The 18,389-nt window shown below is 47.7% G+C and overlaps 1 protein-coding gene across 6 annotated transcripts in view; it reads right to left on the reverse strand.

Annotated features, from left to right (window-relative positions):
- si:dkey-172j4.3 (diacylglycerol kinase delta) overlaps positions 1-18,389 on the reverse strand; it is a 68,903-nt gene that overhangs the window by 14,832 nt on the left and 35,682 nt on the right. For 5 of the 6 annotated variants that reach the window (XM_035408783.1, XM_035408782.1, XM_035408784.1 and 2 more), the window contains 14 exons: positions 9,299-9,409; positions 8,762-8,842; positions 8,501-8,605; positions 8,260-8,392; positions 7,707-7,813; positions 6,858-6,983; positions 6,402-6,504; positions 5,907-6,066; positions 5,137-5,245; positions 4,449-4,588; positions 3,095-3,179; positions 2,612-2,703; positions 1,204-1,303; positions 380-584 (listed from right to left, as the gene is read on the reverse strand). In XM_035408783.1, the coding sequence (XP_035264674.1) occupies positions 380-584; positions 1,204-1,303; positions 2,612-2,703; positions 3,095-3,179; positions 4,449-4,588; positions 5,137-5,245; positions 5,907-6,066; positions 6,402-6,504; positions 6,858-6,983; positions 7,707-7,813; positions 8,260-8,392; positions 8,501-8,605; positions 8,762-8,842; positions 9,299-9,409 (1,657 nt within the window). Of the gene's footprint in view, positions 1-379; positions 585-1,203; positions 1,304-2,611; positions 2,704-3,094; positions 3,180-4,448; positions 4,589-5,136; positions 5,246-5,906; positions 6,067-6,401; positions 6,505-6,857; positions 6,984-7,706; positions 7,814-8,259; positions 8,393-8,500; positions 8,606-8,761; positions 8,843-9,298; positions 9,410-9,902; positions 9,922-18,389 lie in introns of those variants that run through there. The other variant, XM_035408787.1, reaches the window with a different exon arrangement.

Below are 18,389 nucleotides of genomic sequence, written 5' to 3' on the forward strand. Positions count from 1 at the left end.
TTCCACCCAACAATACAAGTGTTATTATGAATATGACAATAAAAAAGAAAGAAAAGAGGTAAAATGGTGGAACGTAGTGTTGTGAGGTGCCAGAGCCAGGCCCAGCTGGGGGCAGGGTGGGGGGCAGAGGCAGGGGCAGGGTGGGGAGCTGGGTGGGGGCAAGGTGGGGGCACAGCAGGGGCAGGGCGGGGACAGGGTGGGGGCTGGGGCAGGGCGGGGACAGGGAGGGGGCAGGGTGGGGGCTAGGCAGGGGCAGGGTGGGGGCAGTGTGGGAACACGGCAGGGGCAGGGTGGGGGCTGGGGCAGGGCGGGGGCAGGGTGGGGGCAGGGAGGGGGCTGGCCGGGGGCAGGGCGGGGCCAGACGGGTCCGGGACCCTACCTTTCTCGGCCTGCTCGATGATCTGGCGCAGGGCCTTCTTCAGGCTGTTGGCCCGCAGCATCAGCTGCTCTTTGGACTTGAAGGGCTGGGGGACCTCGGGAGATTCGGAGTCGCCCCCGTCGCCCCGGACGGGCCTAATGCCGGAGTCGCTCTCCTCGTTCAGGGCTTTGACCAGGGAGTCCAGCTTATCGTTCAGCAGAGCACACTGGGTGAGGAAACACACACACACACACACACACACACACAGCACTCAGTCCAGAGGACTCACTGTGAAGTCAACATGCGGCACTCTTCACCAGATGTAATAGGGGGTAGGTCTGCAGGGATAGGGCCACAGCCTCCGCCAGCTTTCCCCGCAGAACGAGAGCTAAGGTTTACTCAAGAGCTCAAGCCCAAGGATCGCCTGCTGAGGGAACTAATCTCTACTCTTATTGCTTCTGCAGGGGGCGATGCATGCTCTGCGGTGGACCGCTAACGTGCTCGCTAATATCTTTTAACAAAGAAATCACTCCGCCAAAAATGCGGGACCTTTATTATAGCACTTCTGGATTACCTTTTATCAGTTATTATATAAGATTTTAAAAAGTATAACTGTTACCGTATGTGTGAGCTAAGAATACTCTTCACTGTATTACTTTAATAGAGAGAAAATACATTTTTTTTAAAAACCCCAAAATTCGCACGAACTTAGGTCCACTCTACCCACAACCCTCCTGGCCATCAGCGCCCAGTCAGCATGTTACACAACGCGTTGCACAACACCGTTACACAAGCCGGGGCGGGCAGCTGCCGAGCTCGCAGCGCTCGGCGTTACACAAGCTCACCTTCTTGGCCATGGCGTCCGCCTCCTCCCTGTTCTCTGTGGCTCTCTCGTACGCTTTGCCCACCTCCGACACAAAGTCATTCACTGTCCCACACAGGAACCTGAAATAACAAGCACACCCACCTCACTATCACCATCCCACACAGGAACCTGAAATAACAAGCACTATAACACTATATCACATAATAATGCTAAAAATGCTAATAATGCTAATAATGCTAATAATAATAATAATAATCAACCCCACCCACCTCACTACATCACATAATAATGATAATAATAATAATAATTATCAAAAGAGAGAAGAGAAACAAATAGAATTCAAAACTGAAATGAGGCAGTAATAACAGGCAATACAATGAATCAGAGACAAGGCCAAATCTAAACAGAACAACAGGGTATTAATTAATGCATGCATGCACGGAGAATACACCGCACCACAGGGCTATCCAACTCTGTCCTCCCGGCAGCCATTTTCAGAACCACGCTCCTCCAAGGGCACCTGCTACTGCCCACTGAATAAGCACTGTGCTAAAACACACACTGCGCTCCTCGCCCCTTCACCCGCATTATATTTACACTACGCCATTCAGCACAACATACTTTCTTACACAATACATTCAATCCATTGTGCAGCTGGATATTTACTGAAGCATTGCAGGTTGAGTAGCTTGCTCAGGGCTACAATGGCAGTGCCCTACCTGGGCATTGAACCCGCAACCTCAAGCCGAGTTCCCTAACCATCATTTTACACTGCCGCCCATAAGGACATCTGCTTGGATTGTGCTTGATGCTGGGCTGATGTGCAATAGAATTTCCAGCTGCATACCTGAATTTCTTTCAGCAGAGTTTACATGAGATTTCATTTATACTTGAATACCGAGTATAAAGTATAACATTAATATGTATTCAGAAAACAATAGGTCACCCGCTCTCTACAGTATGAGAGTTAACTGCTCCTTGTGAACTTATATATTTTGGTGTCTGTCTCATTAACGTTCAGTGTTGCATCTGTTCCTTGTTTCCACATTTGTCCTCAAAGCTCAGCAGAATGTCAGAGCATTGCATCATGGGACAATGTTTGTGTTTCTATTTTCAGAGGATTTCAATTGGTATTGGCCTACCATAGAGTAGAAGTAGATAAGTTAAATGCTGACATATGCCAAAAACATATTGTGTGTTTATATAACATGAAACAGGTACAACTATTTGATAACAATAAACCATTAAAAAAAGTTTACTTTACATAACAAAATAGAAATAAAAAACATTCTTGGCTTAATCATAAGACAGATCAGGAACTTGATTCCATATGTTTCGTGGCAGTGAAGGACATGGGGGACAACCCAGAGCAGGATGAATGTAGTCCACCACACAGGTGCTGGACTGAGCACGGAACATGCACTCACTTGGCAGAGGAGATGACATCGCTGTGTTTGTCCGAGTCCAGGATCTTAGTCAGGTGGGACGCCACAGAGTCAGCATAGAGGCTCATCTGGGCCTGGGTGGAGTCAACGGCACCAGTCAACCACCAATCACGAACTCCGGAGCATTTCAGTTGGATATCAGACAATTACACCATCTACGAAGACCTCTTCAGAGCACTAAGTTGGATATGAGGAATACTTATATACAGCTGATGTATGGAAAGTATTCTGATGCACAAATGGCTAAAGTGCATCATTCAGGTGCAACAATCACTGCACGTTGAGGGTGGCTGTTGTGAGTTTTCCCCATCACTGTAAAGCACTTAGTGACTGTGAAAGGTGCTATACAACTGCAGTCATCTTTATTAAAGGAGTTCATCTAGTGCACAATTCCCAGCATTGAGTGAAAGCGGTCTGGAAGCGACACTTGATGATGACGGTGTTACGGTTTGGAAAGGAATGTACCTGGAGGGTGGAGTCCAGCGTCTCGTCCTCCTTCACTATTGGGGGGGCGTGCTTGGTGGGCACTTCATAAGTCATCACACTCCACCTGAGGAGCACACACATGCACACACACACACACACACACACACACACGCACAGAACATGAGAGGAAGCGATCAGTGATGACAGAATTGTGAGAACTGACGCAAAAACACTGAGAGAAAAAATGTCCAAAAACAGAAAGTCAGGTTTATGAAGAAAGACTCTTAAGTCATGTGCACACACCCCTCTGGGTGATGCAACCAACAGCCTTGGGGGTGGGGGTGGGTGTATTGTTGAGAAAACAATGTTTTTGTAAGGCTGTTCATGTTTTTTTCTGTGCATTGGGGGAACTGTGCTGTTGTAACAGCATACTATTAGTTCCCTTTGTTTGCAAGACATCTCCATTTACATTTTAGGCATTCTATTTTGATTGACAGACAAGTGAAACATCTGAGACAGTAGCTAAGTCTCTAGAGGAGACAAGCTGGATGATTTCGTTGGAATTTGCCTTTGCCTTAAATATGTGATGGTTTTGTAGATCTCTTCTTTTGTTTTGGACTGTTTTTTTTATAGTCATTTGATCTTGTGGACAGTATCTCCAGCTGTACACATGTATGTTCTACTGAGCAGCACATACCAACTCAGAACCAGGACCCCCCCCCCCCCCCCCCCCAAAGTCAAAAGTTTGTATGTTGCTCAGTCAGGGGTCACAGAGCTGGAAACCTCAAAAGTGAGCAAATTATCTGTAAAAGGTCTTTAAAAGGTCTTTCTACAGCATGCTGAAAATGGCAGACCCATCAGCTGGAGTAGACAAAATGGAGAGGTAGAGCATAAACAGAACGCAGGATTGAGGCCATTTATACCCAAGTAATCTCGAGCATTACGAGCAAACGAAAAGCAGTAAACAAACGTACCGCACACGGGTGATGCAGGAAGATCACGTATTAGTTGAGTGACTGGTTGAGTAATATTTCAGTGAAATTTCACCATCCCACATAGCTGACTCCAGTGTGTGCGAGACAAAGCTTCACTAAATATGACAAATGCATTTAAGCCTTCAAGCCCTGTCACAAAAGCCAACCTCTTCCCTTTCACCTACTCCGAACGCCACTGCTGCACATTTGAGCTGTTTTTTTGGTCAATTTTTGGTATAATAATATCATTCCAATGATAATTACGTTTACTGCACTTAAAAGCCACTATGTGAATAAAATCTATTATTATTATAATAGTTATTATAATTACTATTATTATTACTGATCCCTATGGCTGATCTGTGATTGGTTCATTCGGTCCCTATCCCCTCTGCCAGTCCTGCGCAGGCCCCGCCCACCTGTCCAGCATCTTGGTGGTGGCTCTCTCCAGCTTCTCCAGAATCTGCATGAGCTGGGCGTCATCGTCACAGAGCCCGCCCCAGCCCAACACCCGGGCGAGGTCATTTCCTGTTCCCAGGGGCAGCACCCCAAGCTGGCACTGCCATACCCACAGATAGACACACAGACACCACACAAGATTGATTAACATACGATTATGCCTTAAAATTAAATAAAATTTTTCTTTCACTTTCAAACGGTGTACATTACAATATGTATTAAAATACAATATTATCTATTATTTATTATATCATATAGCTGACTGATGATAAGGAATTTTAATAATGCTGTTGGCTCCTTGAATGTTTAAGTTGTGTCAACAATACAATACAAACACTGTATGGGTTACAATAGGAAACTATGGTCAGAATTAAAAGAACATTTGTCCTTACATTTGACATGCAAATAAATGGAAGTGTTTAAATTTTGGCAAACCAATACAGGTGATTGTCAAACTTGACAAACTATGTTTGTAAAGAAAAACAAATGCTATTACTTGCAGACTGTATAACGATAAATCAAAATGGTGTTAATGTGCACTGAACTCAGGCCTTTGATTGACAATACACTGCATACATTACAGGCCAGCTGGAATAATGGCAGGGACTAAATGATATTGGCTATTACAGCAGATCCGCTCTCTCCTACCTGCTTGTGCAGTCCCAGTTTGTCCAGTTCAGACAGGACCCAGCCGACGCTGCCGTCCCCCCCACACACCAGAATCCGGAACGTCTCAAACTTCTGGAAGAGCCTCAGACTGCAGCAGGGTGGGAGTGGGGGGTTTTGGGGTGGGAGGAATTGGAGGAGAGGAGGGGAGGAGGAGGGGAGGCCCATTTAAGTTATCTCTTATCTCCTTCAAGGTGTCCTCAGTCAAATAAGAACCAAGACGTGACATAAACAGCTGGCTAACTTTTCAATCGAAAAAAACATTGCAGCTTTAAGAAGGCTACTTTAACAAAAAAACCCTGATCCGCACCGCAAAAAATTGAGAAATCCCTCTTTAATCTTCTTTCATCTCAGACCTTCTACCCTGATTTATAAATTAAAAGATGCAGGTCTAAGATGTTGCATCCAAGAAAGCAAAGAGCCATCCTGAGTAGAGTCAAGGTTAATAAAATTGAGATAATTGTCTGTGATTTATTGATGCATAGGCGACAAACATTGAAGCAAACTAGCCAAGTGAACAATCCCAGCAGCTTATATTCAATGTGTGGACATGTGGCAGCCTGTGTTAACCATATTTTTAGAACTTGGATATGGTAAGGACTGAAACTCAGTTTCAGGATGTTTGGTGTTGGAATGTGAGTGCCGGTTTTCTCAGAGTTTTGCCCAGTCAGACTCAGCCGTAGTGAACGGCCTTGCGGGGGTTGTGAGGAAGGTAAGGTAAGGAATGAAGCTCCAGAGGCCTCTGGACTAACCCCAGCTGCGGGCCGCCGTTCATCAGGTCAAACACCTGCGCCGGGTTGAGCAGCTGCTTGAACCTGCGGAGGAACTTCACCCCCTGGTTGTCCCCGCTTTTGGAGTTGACCAGAACCAGCAGCGGACTGGAGCAGGACGGGCTGGTGGCCTTCCAGAATCCTGGAGAAACAGCCAGAGGTGTGGAAAACATTTAACTTTGGAACTCTGGTGCTAACAAGCAAAATATAATATAATGAACTCAAGCTCGAAATCCAAAAGAACAAAGACTGAATGATGATAAAAAGCTGTATAAATATACTGTATGACAGATGGTATATATAAAATCATATTAGCAATGAAAACACCCTACATAAACTATCACAAATGCTTGGAAAAAAACTAAACTTGAGTACCTGTAAGTACAACCCAAACTTATTCTCCGGTCACTCAAAGATAAAGGTCAGACTGTGGCGACAGAACAGGAGCAAGTAGAGTGTTGCTGTGGTAACGCTCACCATCAGAATCAATGCTGTTGAGAGTCGTGGGAGGGATGATGGACACCCTGCACTGGCCCAGAGGGCAGATCTTTCCCATGTGCTCCTTACAGCTGCTGTGGACCTGCACACACACACACACACACACACACACACACACACACACACACACACACATTTATTATTTTTTCCTCAGTACAATATTTAAAAATAAAACACAAAGTGTATATTGTGACATCACGGTTCCACATCTCTCTCCTGTGACTGATTTCATTGGTTCCTGGAGATGTCTGAGAATGTGATCCATACAGAGGAGACAGCCAGCTATACTTTAACTCAATCGGTGCTCAGCTGTCAAATGGAGGTAAAATGTGCACCACTTTCTCACTGAAATGAAAGGTCTTATTGCACCAGCAACACTGCACAAATAAATTATGATAGAGCGAGAGAGAGAGAGAGAGAGAGAGATAAACTCACAATGGCCTTGCACCACAGACATCGCCAGTCCTGCAGTCTCCTCACGCTGCCGCAGTTACGGTCACACACCACACACTTAGCGCTCACAGGGAGGTTCCCCTCCAGCCACTGGTGGGGCATGGAAAACTGCAGAAACACACAAACACACAAACACATAAGACCAAACACACAGACACACACACACACACACACACACACACACAGACACACACACACGCATGAACATACACACACAAATTACATTCCAGAAACCAACCAGCTCAGTACGTACCAAGGGTTGTTTTCTGAACTACCATCAATACTAAACCTTTGCATTCATTATTCACATTCACATTATTCTATTGGAGGCGTGACTAAACTTTGCAATTAAATGAAACCAGTTACATATATATTTTTTTCTTTTTATATATTAAAATATTAACATTTTTTTCTTAAATTTGTCAGAACTACTATCTTTTTACTGGCATAAGGAAGAGTTTTAAGTTCATAATGAAGCTAATGATTCTCTGACCCAGCTGGCTGCCCTGCAGAATCTACACTGGTTTCATTCCAGGCTCATCATTGAAGCCCATCCTGAGGGAGCTGTCCTGACACAGGCCACTGCATAGCCGAAAGCCTGGCTCCCGAAAGAGAGAGACGCACACCCCGCCCCTCCACCCCCTTCCCTTACCGAAGGGAACTCATCAGCCTCCTAAATTGGACCCATGGGGAACCTCGTGCCCCTGGCCTGATTTTTTGAAGGCTGTAAGGTTCCTCAGAGTGCAACTGCGAAATATAGGCTGAATGAATCTTCAGAGAGGTTTCTCTGAACAGCGGCCTGTCCCAGATTCCCATTCCCGGGCCACTCACCCCCTCTTCGTCCTCGATGACGTCGTTGCCGATGGATGCCAGCGTGGTCCACTTGCAGCTGTTGGTGGACCTCACGGCACAGCGCTTGTGTGCCTTGAACTTGCACACTTGGGTATGGACAGACAGACAGACAGACAGAGACAGGGGATGGCAGGAGAGAGAACAGAATAAGTCCACTCCCTTTCGAAATGTAAAAGATTTTTCTAACCGATTGCATCAACTGAGTGAAGGTGGGTCCAAGGTGAAGGAGGAGACTCCAACACACACTGAGCCACAGCGGAAAGCCTGAAGGGCAAGAGGAAGTGTGTCATATCTGTCACACTTACAGGAACCAGCCTCAGGTAATCTGAGCAGTGTCTAAGCTGGCACATCCCTAGCATGGCCTATCCCTGCTATGGCTAGAGCCACTCCCAAGGTGTGGCAACTGTACTCTGGTGCTAGCTCAGGCACGGATACACATGGAGCAGCTGGACAATCTCTCAGAGGTTGTCGGGACGAGGGGTCGGCGGGGGCGGCGGGGGAAGGGGGGGAGGGACGGGGGGGGGGGAGTTACCTTCGCAGGACAGTCCGTGCGATGTAACCCCGGACAGCGCCTCGCGGCACACGTTGCAGAAGGTGGGCCGGGCGTGGGAGCAGGCGTACCAGTTGTGCATTCCGGAGAAGTGCTCCATGTTGAACAGACTGGCCTGTGTGGACAGAGACGGGGGGTCACGTGGGGCGAACCGTCAGTCACGGGGAGGGGCGGGGCATGACTGACGACACGGGTCAGAGATCGGGGGGGTCAGATCTCGCACCTCATAGGTCTCCCACTTTTGGACCGACTTCAGGGCGCTGATCCAGTCCTCCATCTCCTTCCTGCTTTCCGCACACAGCATCAGCTTCCGGAAAGGAGTGATGACCTGAGAGAAAGAAAGAGAGAAAGAAAGGGACAGAGGAGAGAGGAAGAGAGTTAAAGCCTGGCTGTGGTAGAGAGGTCATAATATATCTACCCATTTTATTTGACTATAACATAGACTACAGCTACAATTCTGACGGTTTCTGTGAAAAACTGTTACCGTGAAGCTGTTGTTGATGTTCTTGGTACTGGTCTCTGCCACACTGGCGTCTGACAGGTCCACTTCATCAAATATCAAAGACTGCAACGCACACAGAGACAAAGTCAGCCCCACAATTTCACAACAAAACACAATTTCACAATGAACAGGAAGGGCAAATACACGCTAGAATATGTTATGAGAAGCAGCAGAGGAAAGATAAGCCATACTGCAAAATAACAGACGTGAAAAAAAATATATATATATATATTTTTATTATATATTTTAATTTTTATAAACCCTGAAAACTCCGGGAAAATCTTGGCAGAACACTGACAATTTTGAAAGAGAACAGCTGTTTTCATGAATATTTAGAACATAAGTTTGTGCATACAACTGCAAGTCATGTGTAGTTAGTAACGTTTCCTTTAAAAATTATTTAAAAAGTCATCTTCCAGGACTAATTTTTCCAGCATCTAAAGAATTAGAGTATTTTAAATATGCATCTGATCTGGGTTTTATAAACAAGCCGATCGGCTGGCAGAACCTGTCCAATACCTTGGAGTCTTTGGCGTAGTACAAGGTCCGGCCACGCAGTTTGAAGTACCTTCTCTTCCACCTTTGGAAGGAGCTGGTCTGTTTGAGAAGCAGGCCCTCTTTCACACTCTTCTGCGAAAGAAAGACAGAGGACAATGAGGCAGGAGGAAGAACCCTCATGCCACGCATGTGTGTGTGTGTGTGTGTGTGTGTGTGTGTGTGTTTGAGTTTCTGCACCACTTTAAATCAGAAAACAAACTCTGGCCCAGACTCATGATACCAGCGAAACCTCCCGTCAGCCCAAAGGAACTGGGGAGGCCAGCTCTTTAGAGACAGGGGCCACTGACAGCTTCCTGAAAGGTTAGAAATTTGCCAAGGACTGAGCCGTTTCAGAATTAATCGGTAAATCACTGACACACACAGCTAATCACGCTGAGTGGTGCCCTTCCCACATTTGGCCGCACACGCAAGCACATCCTGCCTCAGATGAAGCTCTTCTCCTAAGCAGTCAGTTGGCACCTCAGGATTTCCAATACACTTATCGTGCCAAGACCTCATCTCTTATTCATGACTGGAGCACACTCTGGATACGAGAGGAGGATTATAAGAGCAGAGATAATCTAACCTTTACATCGCTACGCGCCTCCTTCACATGCGTCTTACAGCTCCGTGAGGGGGTGTTCCTGGCGTCTCTTTGGAGAGGGGGGATCTAACTTTGCAAATCCAGAGGAAACACTTGCAAATTCTTCCAAAGCCTGATATCTGCCATCTCTGTCTATTTGCGCGCAGTTTTCTTAGTCCCCGGAAAACCCAAGAACCTGTCTGCTTTGTTTCCTCGTAAAATACTTTGGATGCACCAGGAAACGTTCCCCTATGAGCAGCTGTGGATTACGCGCAAGGTTTTGCAATTTTCCTCAAGCAATTAGGTTTGAGCGATTTGTCTCTTCGGCCCACTGCTTACATCATTTCCTAGTTGGCATTTGTTTTGTCATGTTTGCGTACAGACCCTGGCTGGTTATGCAAATATGTCCTGAAGGTGGATCTGCTGTGCACAGAGGAAGGCATCAATGCATATGTTCAAAATACACACAAATGTGAATCAGTGAAAACTGGTCACAGGGTGTGTAAGGCATGACATCAGTAAGCAAGTCCCCACAAGTCAGGTCACTGCTGAGCCAATGAATGACGTCAAAAAAAACAATGTTTAATAGAGTGGCTCAACATAAAAGAACAAGTGTTTGCCAGACTGGTTAAATGACTAAATTACTGCGTCATGCATGTGTGGTGATACATGAGAGCATGTGTCAGGAGAGCCATTGTACTTAGGGGTGTGTGTGTGTGTGTGTGTGTGTGTGTGTGTGTGTGTAATCCATGTTGTGTATGGCATGTGTAAGTTGGTGTGTATGTTTGCTCAATGATTGAAAGTGAAAAATGAGTATGTGTGTATGTGTGTGTGTATATGTGTGTGTGTGTGTGTGTGTGTGTAAGTGTGTGTATATGTGTGTGTGTGTGTGTGTGCGTGTGTGTGTGTGTGTGTGTGTGTGTGTGTGTGTGTGTGTATGTGTGTGTGTGTGTGTGTGTGCACAATAAGATAGTGTCACCACCCAGCTGCAGTCTGGCTCTCCCAGAGGGAAGCAGTCATGTGATTAGCAGCTCTACAGCACAACAAGGAGACAGACACTCTGCAGCTCAGGTCTATGAAATGAGAAGAAGTGATGATGTTGGACTGGACAGACAGTTGGACTGACTCCAGACAAGGCAGCTGTTTGAGGGAGCACAGTGTAACAGCCTCCTGTTTAACCCAGCCTGCTGCTTAAAACACATACACACCTTACAGGTGTTCTCCTGCAGGCAGTATTAACAGCAGATGTGTGTGGTCTGGACCCATGGAGCAGGGTAATGCAAGGAGTGTTGCCGCAGGCCAGTACTACCACACACACACACACACACACATGCACACACGTACGCACACACACCACAGGTACGCACACATGCACACACACACATGTACACATACACACCCACACACGTACGAACATTCGCACACCACACACACACACACACACACAAAAGCAGGGTCACACACCTCAGCCACAGAAAAGCAACTCCCAAGACGCACGTTTCAAAAACCACCCAATCGTACGGCCACAATTTCTCCCTCCTTCCCGGAGGCAGCCAATTAGAAACCGCCGTTTCCTCCGGGGGGACTGAAAGGCGGGATCACCGGGTCCCTGTAACGGAATGAGCCGACGTGCTCCTCCACCTCGTTGAACGCACGAGTTAGACGCAGTGACATCAGCAGCGCGCTGACGAGCTCTGAGTCAGAGCTCGCTGAGCCTCACGACCGGCTCCTCCAGGCTGGCGCTCAGTGCGCTGCATTATGCAACAATGCAGCACACAACTTTCAGCGGGTTTTCAGAGGCGTACGTGCTCACTGTCCCACCTCCACTCTCACCGTCCTTTTGCAAAGACACTCAGCAGACCCACGGGTCATCACAGGTGGTTTACTGCCTTGAGCAAGCACGCAGCTTACTTTAGTCATTGCACACGCAGGTCTGAACTCAAACAGCATTTGTCCTTTACTTTGACTTACAATATTTTTTTTTCCTACACAAACCGGCTTTGGCAATTTCAGCAATCGCCAAAAGGACATCGCCAACCTGAAACTTACAAGGAAAAGCCTTAAAAAAAACCTTACAAAGAAAAGGTTTTTGTTAAAGCGGAATGTAAGGACGAGTGTTGATGGAGCCCGGGCCAGGGTCTGTATGAATGGCAGGTAACCGTGTGGGCCCAGCTGAGCAGCAGACGGAGCAGCAGCAGGTGCTGCCGCGAGCGATCGGTCTGCAGGTGTTTCTCCTCGCTCTGAAAGAGGAGGACAGGAACGCCGAGCTGCTCGGCAGCCCGATGGCGTCCTCTGTCAGCAGTCGCTCTCTGATGGCTGAGCGCACGCCCCTCCCCTCACAGACGGCCACTGCGGTATGAAGTGATGGCTCTGTTCTTCAACTGGGGCAGCTCTGAAATCCGGCGATGTCTGTGCGTGTGCGTGTGTGTGTGTGTGTGTGTGTATGTGTGCTTGTGTGTGTATGTTTGTTGATATGTGTGCAAGTATGTACTGTGTATGTTCGTACATGACTGTATGTTTGTACGTGTGTGTGTGTGTGTCTGTTCATACATGTGAGTGTGTGTATGTTCGTACATGTATGCGTGTGTGTGTGTGCATGTGTATGTGTATGTCCGTTCATGTGTATGTGTTCATGTTCGTACACTTGTGTGTGTGCGTGTGCGTGTACATGCATGTGAAGCGTGTGTGACTACAGAACTGACTACACCCCTCCGACTCCTTTCTCCTCCTCCTGAGCTGAGCCCACAGCTCCTCATCCTCCCCAGGTGGGAGTGAGGAAGAGCGGGAGAAAAGAGACGGCAGAGGCTGCTGCCCCTGAACAGGATGTGAGTCAGAGAGTTTGTGAAGGAGAGAAAGAGTGGGAGGAGGAGGAGGAGGGAGATAAAGGGAGAGAAAGCAAGACGGCAAGAGTCGGAAGGGGGAGGGGGTGGAGAGGAGACTGAGAGGGAAGGGGAAGAAAGGGAGAGAAAGAGAACGTAAAAGAGACGCTGTGGTATAAAGGGACAGAGCGACAGAGCTCAGCGAGCTCCAGAATCAGCAGAACGGTGACCAGCGAAGTCTCGGTGGACACGATGCCAGACTCGACACCATTAAAGAGAGAACAGCCAAGCTGTTCAAAGCATCCACCCGCACCAGGGATCTGAACCAGATATAAGCAGCCCTGATTTCATCACTGCAGCAACTGCTAGAGTGTGACATGCCAGCCTCGGGTACAAAGAGCCTTCAACAGTGTCAGTGGCCATCTGTCTCTTTCCAACAGGCTCCCTTGTTGTCCAAACAGACCATGCAGCCATTGTCTTCTGTTGTGACGGGAACCCGCGAAGTTCTGAAACGCTTTATGGCAGATTGCGTTAGATTCCGTGGTGACATCCGTCTCCCATCCAACGACCATCATCATCATCAGCATCTCCAGGAACGAGGCGGCGAAGGCAGAGATGGTTATCACGGAGCACCCGTGCTCTCCCAGGTTCTGCGGGTCAACGCTTCGCCAGCTACAGACGACGGCCAGTCAGACGAAGAACGAGAAACAGCTGCCCCTAGGGTACGGTGGAATCTTCCTGGGTTCTTGCACGTTCGGTTCTGCGTTGTCATGTGATTGGGCGCGAGACAACATTACTGGACACATATTTGCTCTCTGGCTCACTCTCTCTCTCTCTCTCTCTCTCTCTCACACACACACACACACACATACACACAGGTTACATCTTTATGTTCATTATTCACCCACACATTCTTTAATTTGAGGCATAACTTAATCTTCAGGAAAGTCAGCAATACGCATAAATCTGTGAAACTCCAAACCTCAGGAAAGTGTTTGGTTGGTCATATTGCAAAAGTTGAACAATAAAGGCTTTGTCCAATCAATCACGCTCCCACATACAGACTCATACGCTGGCAGAGTCAGCCCACTGCATGCAGGGAAAATCTAATGATGGGGGAAGAGACGCATCTTTCTCCCTGCCTCTGACTCAGCATCTCAGGGGAGGGGTGAGAGCCACTGCGGAAAAGCTCTGAAACTCACACACACTCCTCACATACACACACATAAACACACACACACTCCTCACATACACACATGCATACACACACACTTCTCACACACACACACACATACACACAAACTCCTCACATACATACACACACGCACACACACATACACACTCCTCACATACACACACATAAACACACACACTCCTCACATACACACATATGAACACACACACACTCCTCACATACACACACATAAACACACACACACACTCCTCGCATACACACACACAAACACACACACACTCCTCACACACACATGCACATGCACATGCACACACACACACACACACATACTCCTCACACACACACACACGCTGGCACACATGGACACACACGCAAGAACGCGCACTGCATAAACATGCACGCACTCACAAATACACGCATGTGCACACACACACACGCACACTCTCCTGTAGCACCCTGACGAAGTCATCAAAACACACTTAAAAAACACACTTCAAACAGAATGGCAGCGGTTCATTTGTAACCCCCGTACTGCGTTTGAGCCGCATGAATTTCGGCAGACCTATCGTGTTTGATCGCCAATCACATCTAGACTAAAGGAATCCCCGCCGATCCCCCAGTCCCTGCAAAAACCGCATATTTTCGACTCTGCACCGCTAAATACACTCAAGTGATCTCTGCTGGATTCACAGTTCTGAAGCGCAATTTGGAAATGCATGCATCGGATCTCACAGCTTCCACGCAGCTCCCCGTGAGAGTGCTCTGCGGTTTTCTGTTCATAAACAGCTGCTATGCCCACCAGGTCGAGAAGTTCCCACCGCAATCCCCGCGAGTGCCGCTGCTTCTCATATGAAATGTAGCGATCGTTAATAGAGTTTCAAAACACCATCAGGCAAGTTTTATTTCGCCTTCAAAAGTCTGATATTCCCCGTTCACTTCAATGGGAGCTCCAATGTTTTGCGCTCAACACGCGCAGTACAGGCTTAGGTTATTTACTTAAGTTAGCTGAAGGTGTGCTTTCCTGTCTAGTTAAATATGCACGTTTACGATTTCACCAGGCTTATAGTGAAGACTATAAGCCTGGGACATAAAGAAATCTGACCAATAGTAATCTGACCAATTGTAGTCAGCTGACCAATAGTAATGAGTCCTACGGAGCCCGCACACAGACTCCATCTTCTGAAGATGATTATGTACCATAATAAAGTGAAATAATTTCACAGGCCGCCGCTGGCTTCAACCGCATTGAGATGTGCAGAAAACAGCCGGACATCCAAGCCCATGAATGCCTTCACAGGAAGCATACCTACAGCCTCCTCTCAACCGCAATGGCACAGAGGAAAAAAAATGGGCCAATAAAGGCAAAAATGCCCCTGGCCGGTGATAAGTCTGATTCCCAGGCTCCTTCTGCACACTCAATCAGACCCACACCGCACACGCACACACACACACACACACAGACAGACACGCACACTCACATGCACACCTCAGACAGAATTCTGTTCCTTCCACAGACGCCCACACACACACACACACACACACACTCAGGGATGGACAACACCACCGCCAGGGGGTTAATGTCTTGTGCTAGCGTGCCATCAGAGTGACGTTATGATCCCTGAGAGTCAGACCTGGATGACCGGGACCCCCTGCCGCGCGGTGCGATACGCAGCAGCCGTTAGCTCGTAGCCCCGCTGAACAGCGCCTGGAGGGCAAACAGTCACGCCAGCCGAGCACAGAGGAGACAAAGGCAGCGACTGTGTACAAGGCGGGAGCGACGCAGGGTTTATGGGCGCAGTGAAGTCGTATCTTGCCGACTGCGTCGCACCCACAGGCCAGCGACACAGAAGGTAGGGACGTATCTTACTGGAGTGCAGGTTTAAGATTTGGAGTTGGGGGGGGTGGGTGGGAGGTGAGGGCCCAAGCCTATAGCTTTCTTGTATATTTTTTGAAGGCCCAAGCCTATAGCTTTCTTGTATATTTTTTGAGGGCCCAAGCCTATAGCTTTCTTGTATATTTTTTGAGGGCCCAAGCCTATAGCTTTCTTGTATATTTTTTTCCATGTCTCCTGACTGGAAATCTATTGACGGCTTTACCCTGAGGTCCTCCTAAGTGGGTCTATTTGACTCCTAGATACTTCGGCTCGTTCTTTTATTGTTATTCTTTCACCTGCACTTCCTGGACAATCCACCGTCCTTAATAAGACACGTTATCTTTGGGGACAGGGTGTACTTGAACGGCGCGATCCCAAAGCACCATTCTGAGTCTTTACACGATGACACCGGTGCCGACTTGAGTCCTGCATTAATTTAGCGATAATGATTCATGTGCAATCGTTTCTCTTTCCATGGGTCACTGCTGAAATGGACAGGTGTTAATTATGGTGGATGAAATGCTACGTTATTATCATATCAGGGCAGGATTTTCTCCTCGGTCTAACACCTGTTCTCAGAACCACAGCCCACATCCAACCCTGCTTTGTTCGCCACCTAACCAAACAGAGTAAGTCCCTTTGTTGTTGAACCTGGTCTTGTTATTCATTCGAGTTTCAAACTTATTCACTCACATGAGCAAGGCGTAAGTGTTCTGTCCAGATTAGATAAAGGCTGCACCATTAAAGAAATAAACATGAAGCGATCTTCACTTGCTGTGATGTGCTTTTGTTAGTTCTCCCGGTCCAGTCCATTTTGGACTTTGTGTTGGTCCAAATCATATGCTACCTTCCAAAGAATTATAAAGGGAGACAGATGTATAATAAAATGATTCTGCTGTTTTGCAGGAAAAAGCAGGCATGCTGACATGCTGACAGCACTTTATCAAACCACCATACGAGAATCAACACACACACACACACACACACAGGTCCCTGTCCAGTCCCACACACAGTACGTAACCCTAGGCAACTGATAAAAGGTTCAGACTCAAATATCTCTCTAAATAGCCATGTGCATGTACAGCAGGTAGGCTTTGCGCATGGGGACACACACTGAACAAAAGGGCATAAACCACCCTCTCAGCAAGAAGATAAACTCCAATTGCATTCACACAGAACAAACCATCAAACAAAAATAAAAGGCAGACATTTCTCCGTGTCCACCAAATAGCAGGGAATTCTTCACTTCACCATTTAAAAAAGAAAAGCCATTTTATCTAAGAGTAATGGAGAGACCGGTAGATATGAGTTTAAACTCTGTAAATAACAGAAAGCAGTTATCTAGTTTATCTGTAGACCAAACAGTAAGCAAGTGGCAGAACTGTGGTAAAAATAGCAGCACTACGGTGAATTAGAAAGCGACGCACTGATTGACTGACTGATTGGACAATTGATGAAACATTATTGTAAGTTTCCCCGGTATCTTAAACGTGGCCTAATTACACTGTTTACAGCACACTGGATAAGTGGAGGAATCCAGCCAGCCCTCTGTTACGGTCGAGCGAGCCCAAACGCTCTTTATTGCAGCCGGTCTGTTTCACACCATCGACGGCCACTCGAGCTTCAGCGCTCTCCCCGCCGCCCGCTCGTCCCAATTAACCAATAAAACCATTTAACTGGGCAATTAAGGGCCCCAGATAAAGCAGGCAGGGGAGTGCCCGTGAGCGTACAGACAGACACGGGGGCTGCCGGATTTATGCCTCATTAAATCATAGAGACCTGTTTACAGCGGCTGTGGTGTGCGAAGGGTTACTGGAGGTCAACTGCAATTACTCTAACGATCCGACTCTCACCCGGGCCTCGGCCTTTGGTGCTGTGAAAGCAGGACGAAAATAGATGCGCCGGTCAAATGTTTAGGCTCCCCACTTGTTTCCTGGACACCATGTTCCCTTTAATTTTTTTTTGAATAAAAACCAGTCTTCTAGGACATCTTTTTACACGGATGCCGCCATTAAATTTATCCACCCAAGAGGAAACGTCCTCGATGACATATTACATCAGCGATCCACACTCCTGGTTCAGTTGAGCCGCAGGGTCTTTGCGGGGTTTTGTTTTCGCCTTAATATCAGCAAGCAATTCAGACCCGGGAAACCAGGGCGGGTGAGTTAACCGTGTAATCAACTGCCTCCGTTTGATCGATGAAGTGCCGAGCGCCAACAGGAAACCAGCAGACCCTGCGGGCCTTCAGGGCCAGAAATTAAGATCGCCGCATTAAGACTGTGAGGAATTCCAGGCAGAGCCATACCTGTCGTCGGTGCTCTATAAATCATTTAAGCGAACATCGGAGCGGGAATGCCAACTGCTGCCGCCCGTACGGCCCGGCGTTTGCCCACCGCCCCCCCTGTAACCCTGTCCATGCCGCCCGCGGGGAAGTCCGCCCGGCCTGACTGGCAGACGGAGAGAGTGTGGAGGGCGGAGGCCACGGTCAGATCAATGGGGCGAACTGCCAGATCAATACAACAATTAAGTGCCGAACACCGAGCCAAACGCGCCCCCCTCCCAACCTCCCCACATCCCCTGCTCCCCCCCACCCTCCCTCCGTC

This window comes from Anguilla anguilla, chromosome 3 (assembly GCF_013347855.1).
Source record: "Anguilla anguilla isolate fAngAng1 chromosome 3, fAngAng1.pri, whole genome shotgun sequence".
NCBI classification, from domain to species: Eukaryota; Metazoa; Chordata; class Actinopteri; order Anguilliformes; family Anguillidae; genus Anguilla; species Anguilla anguilla.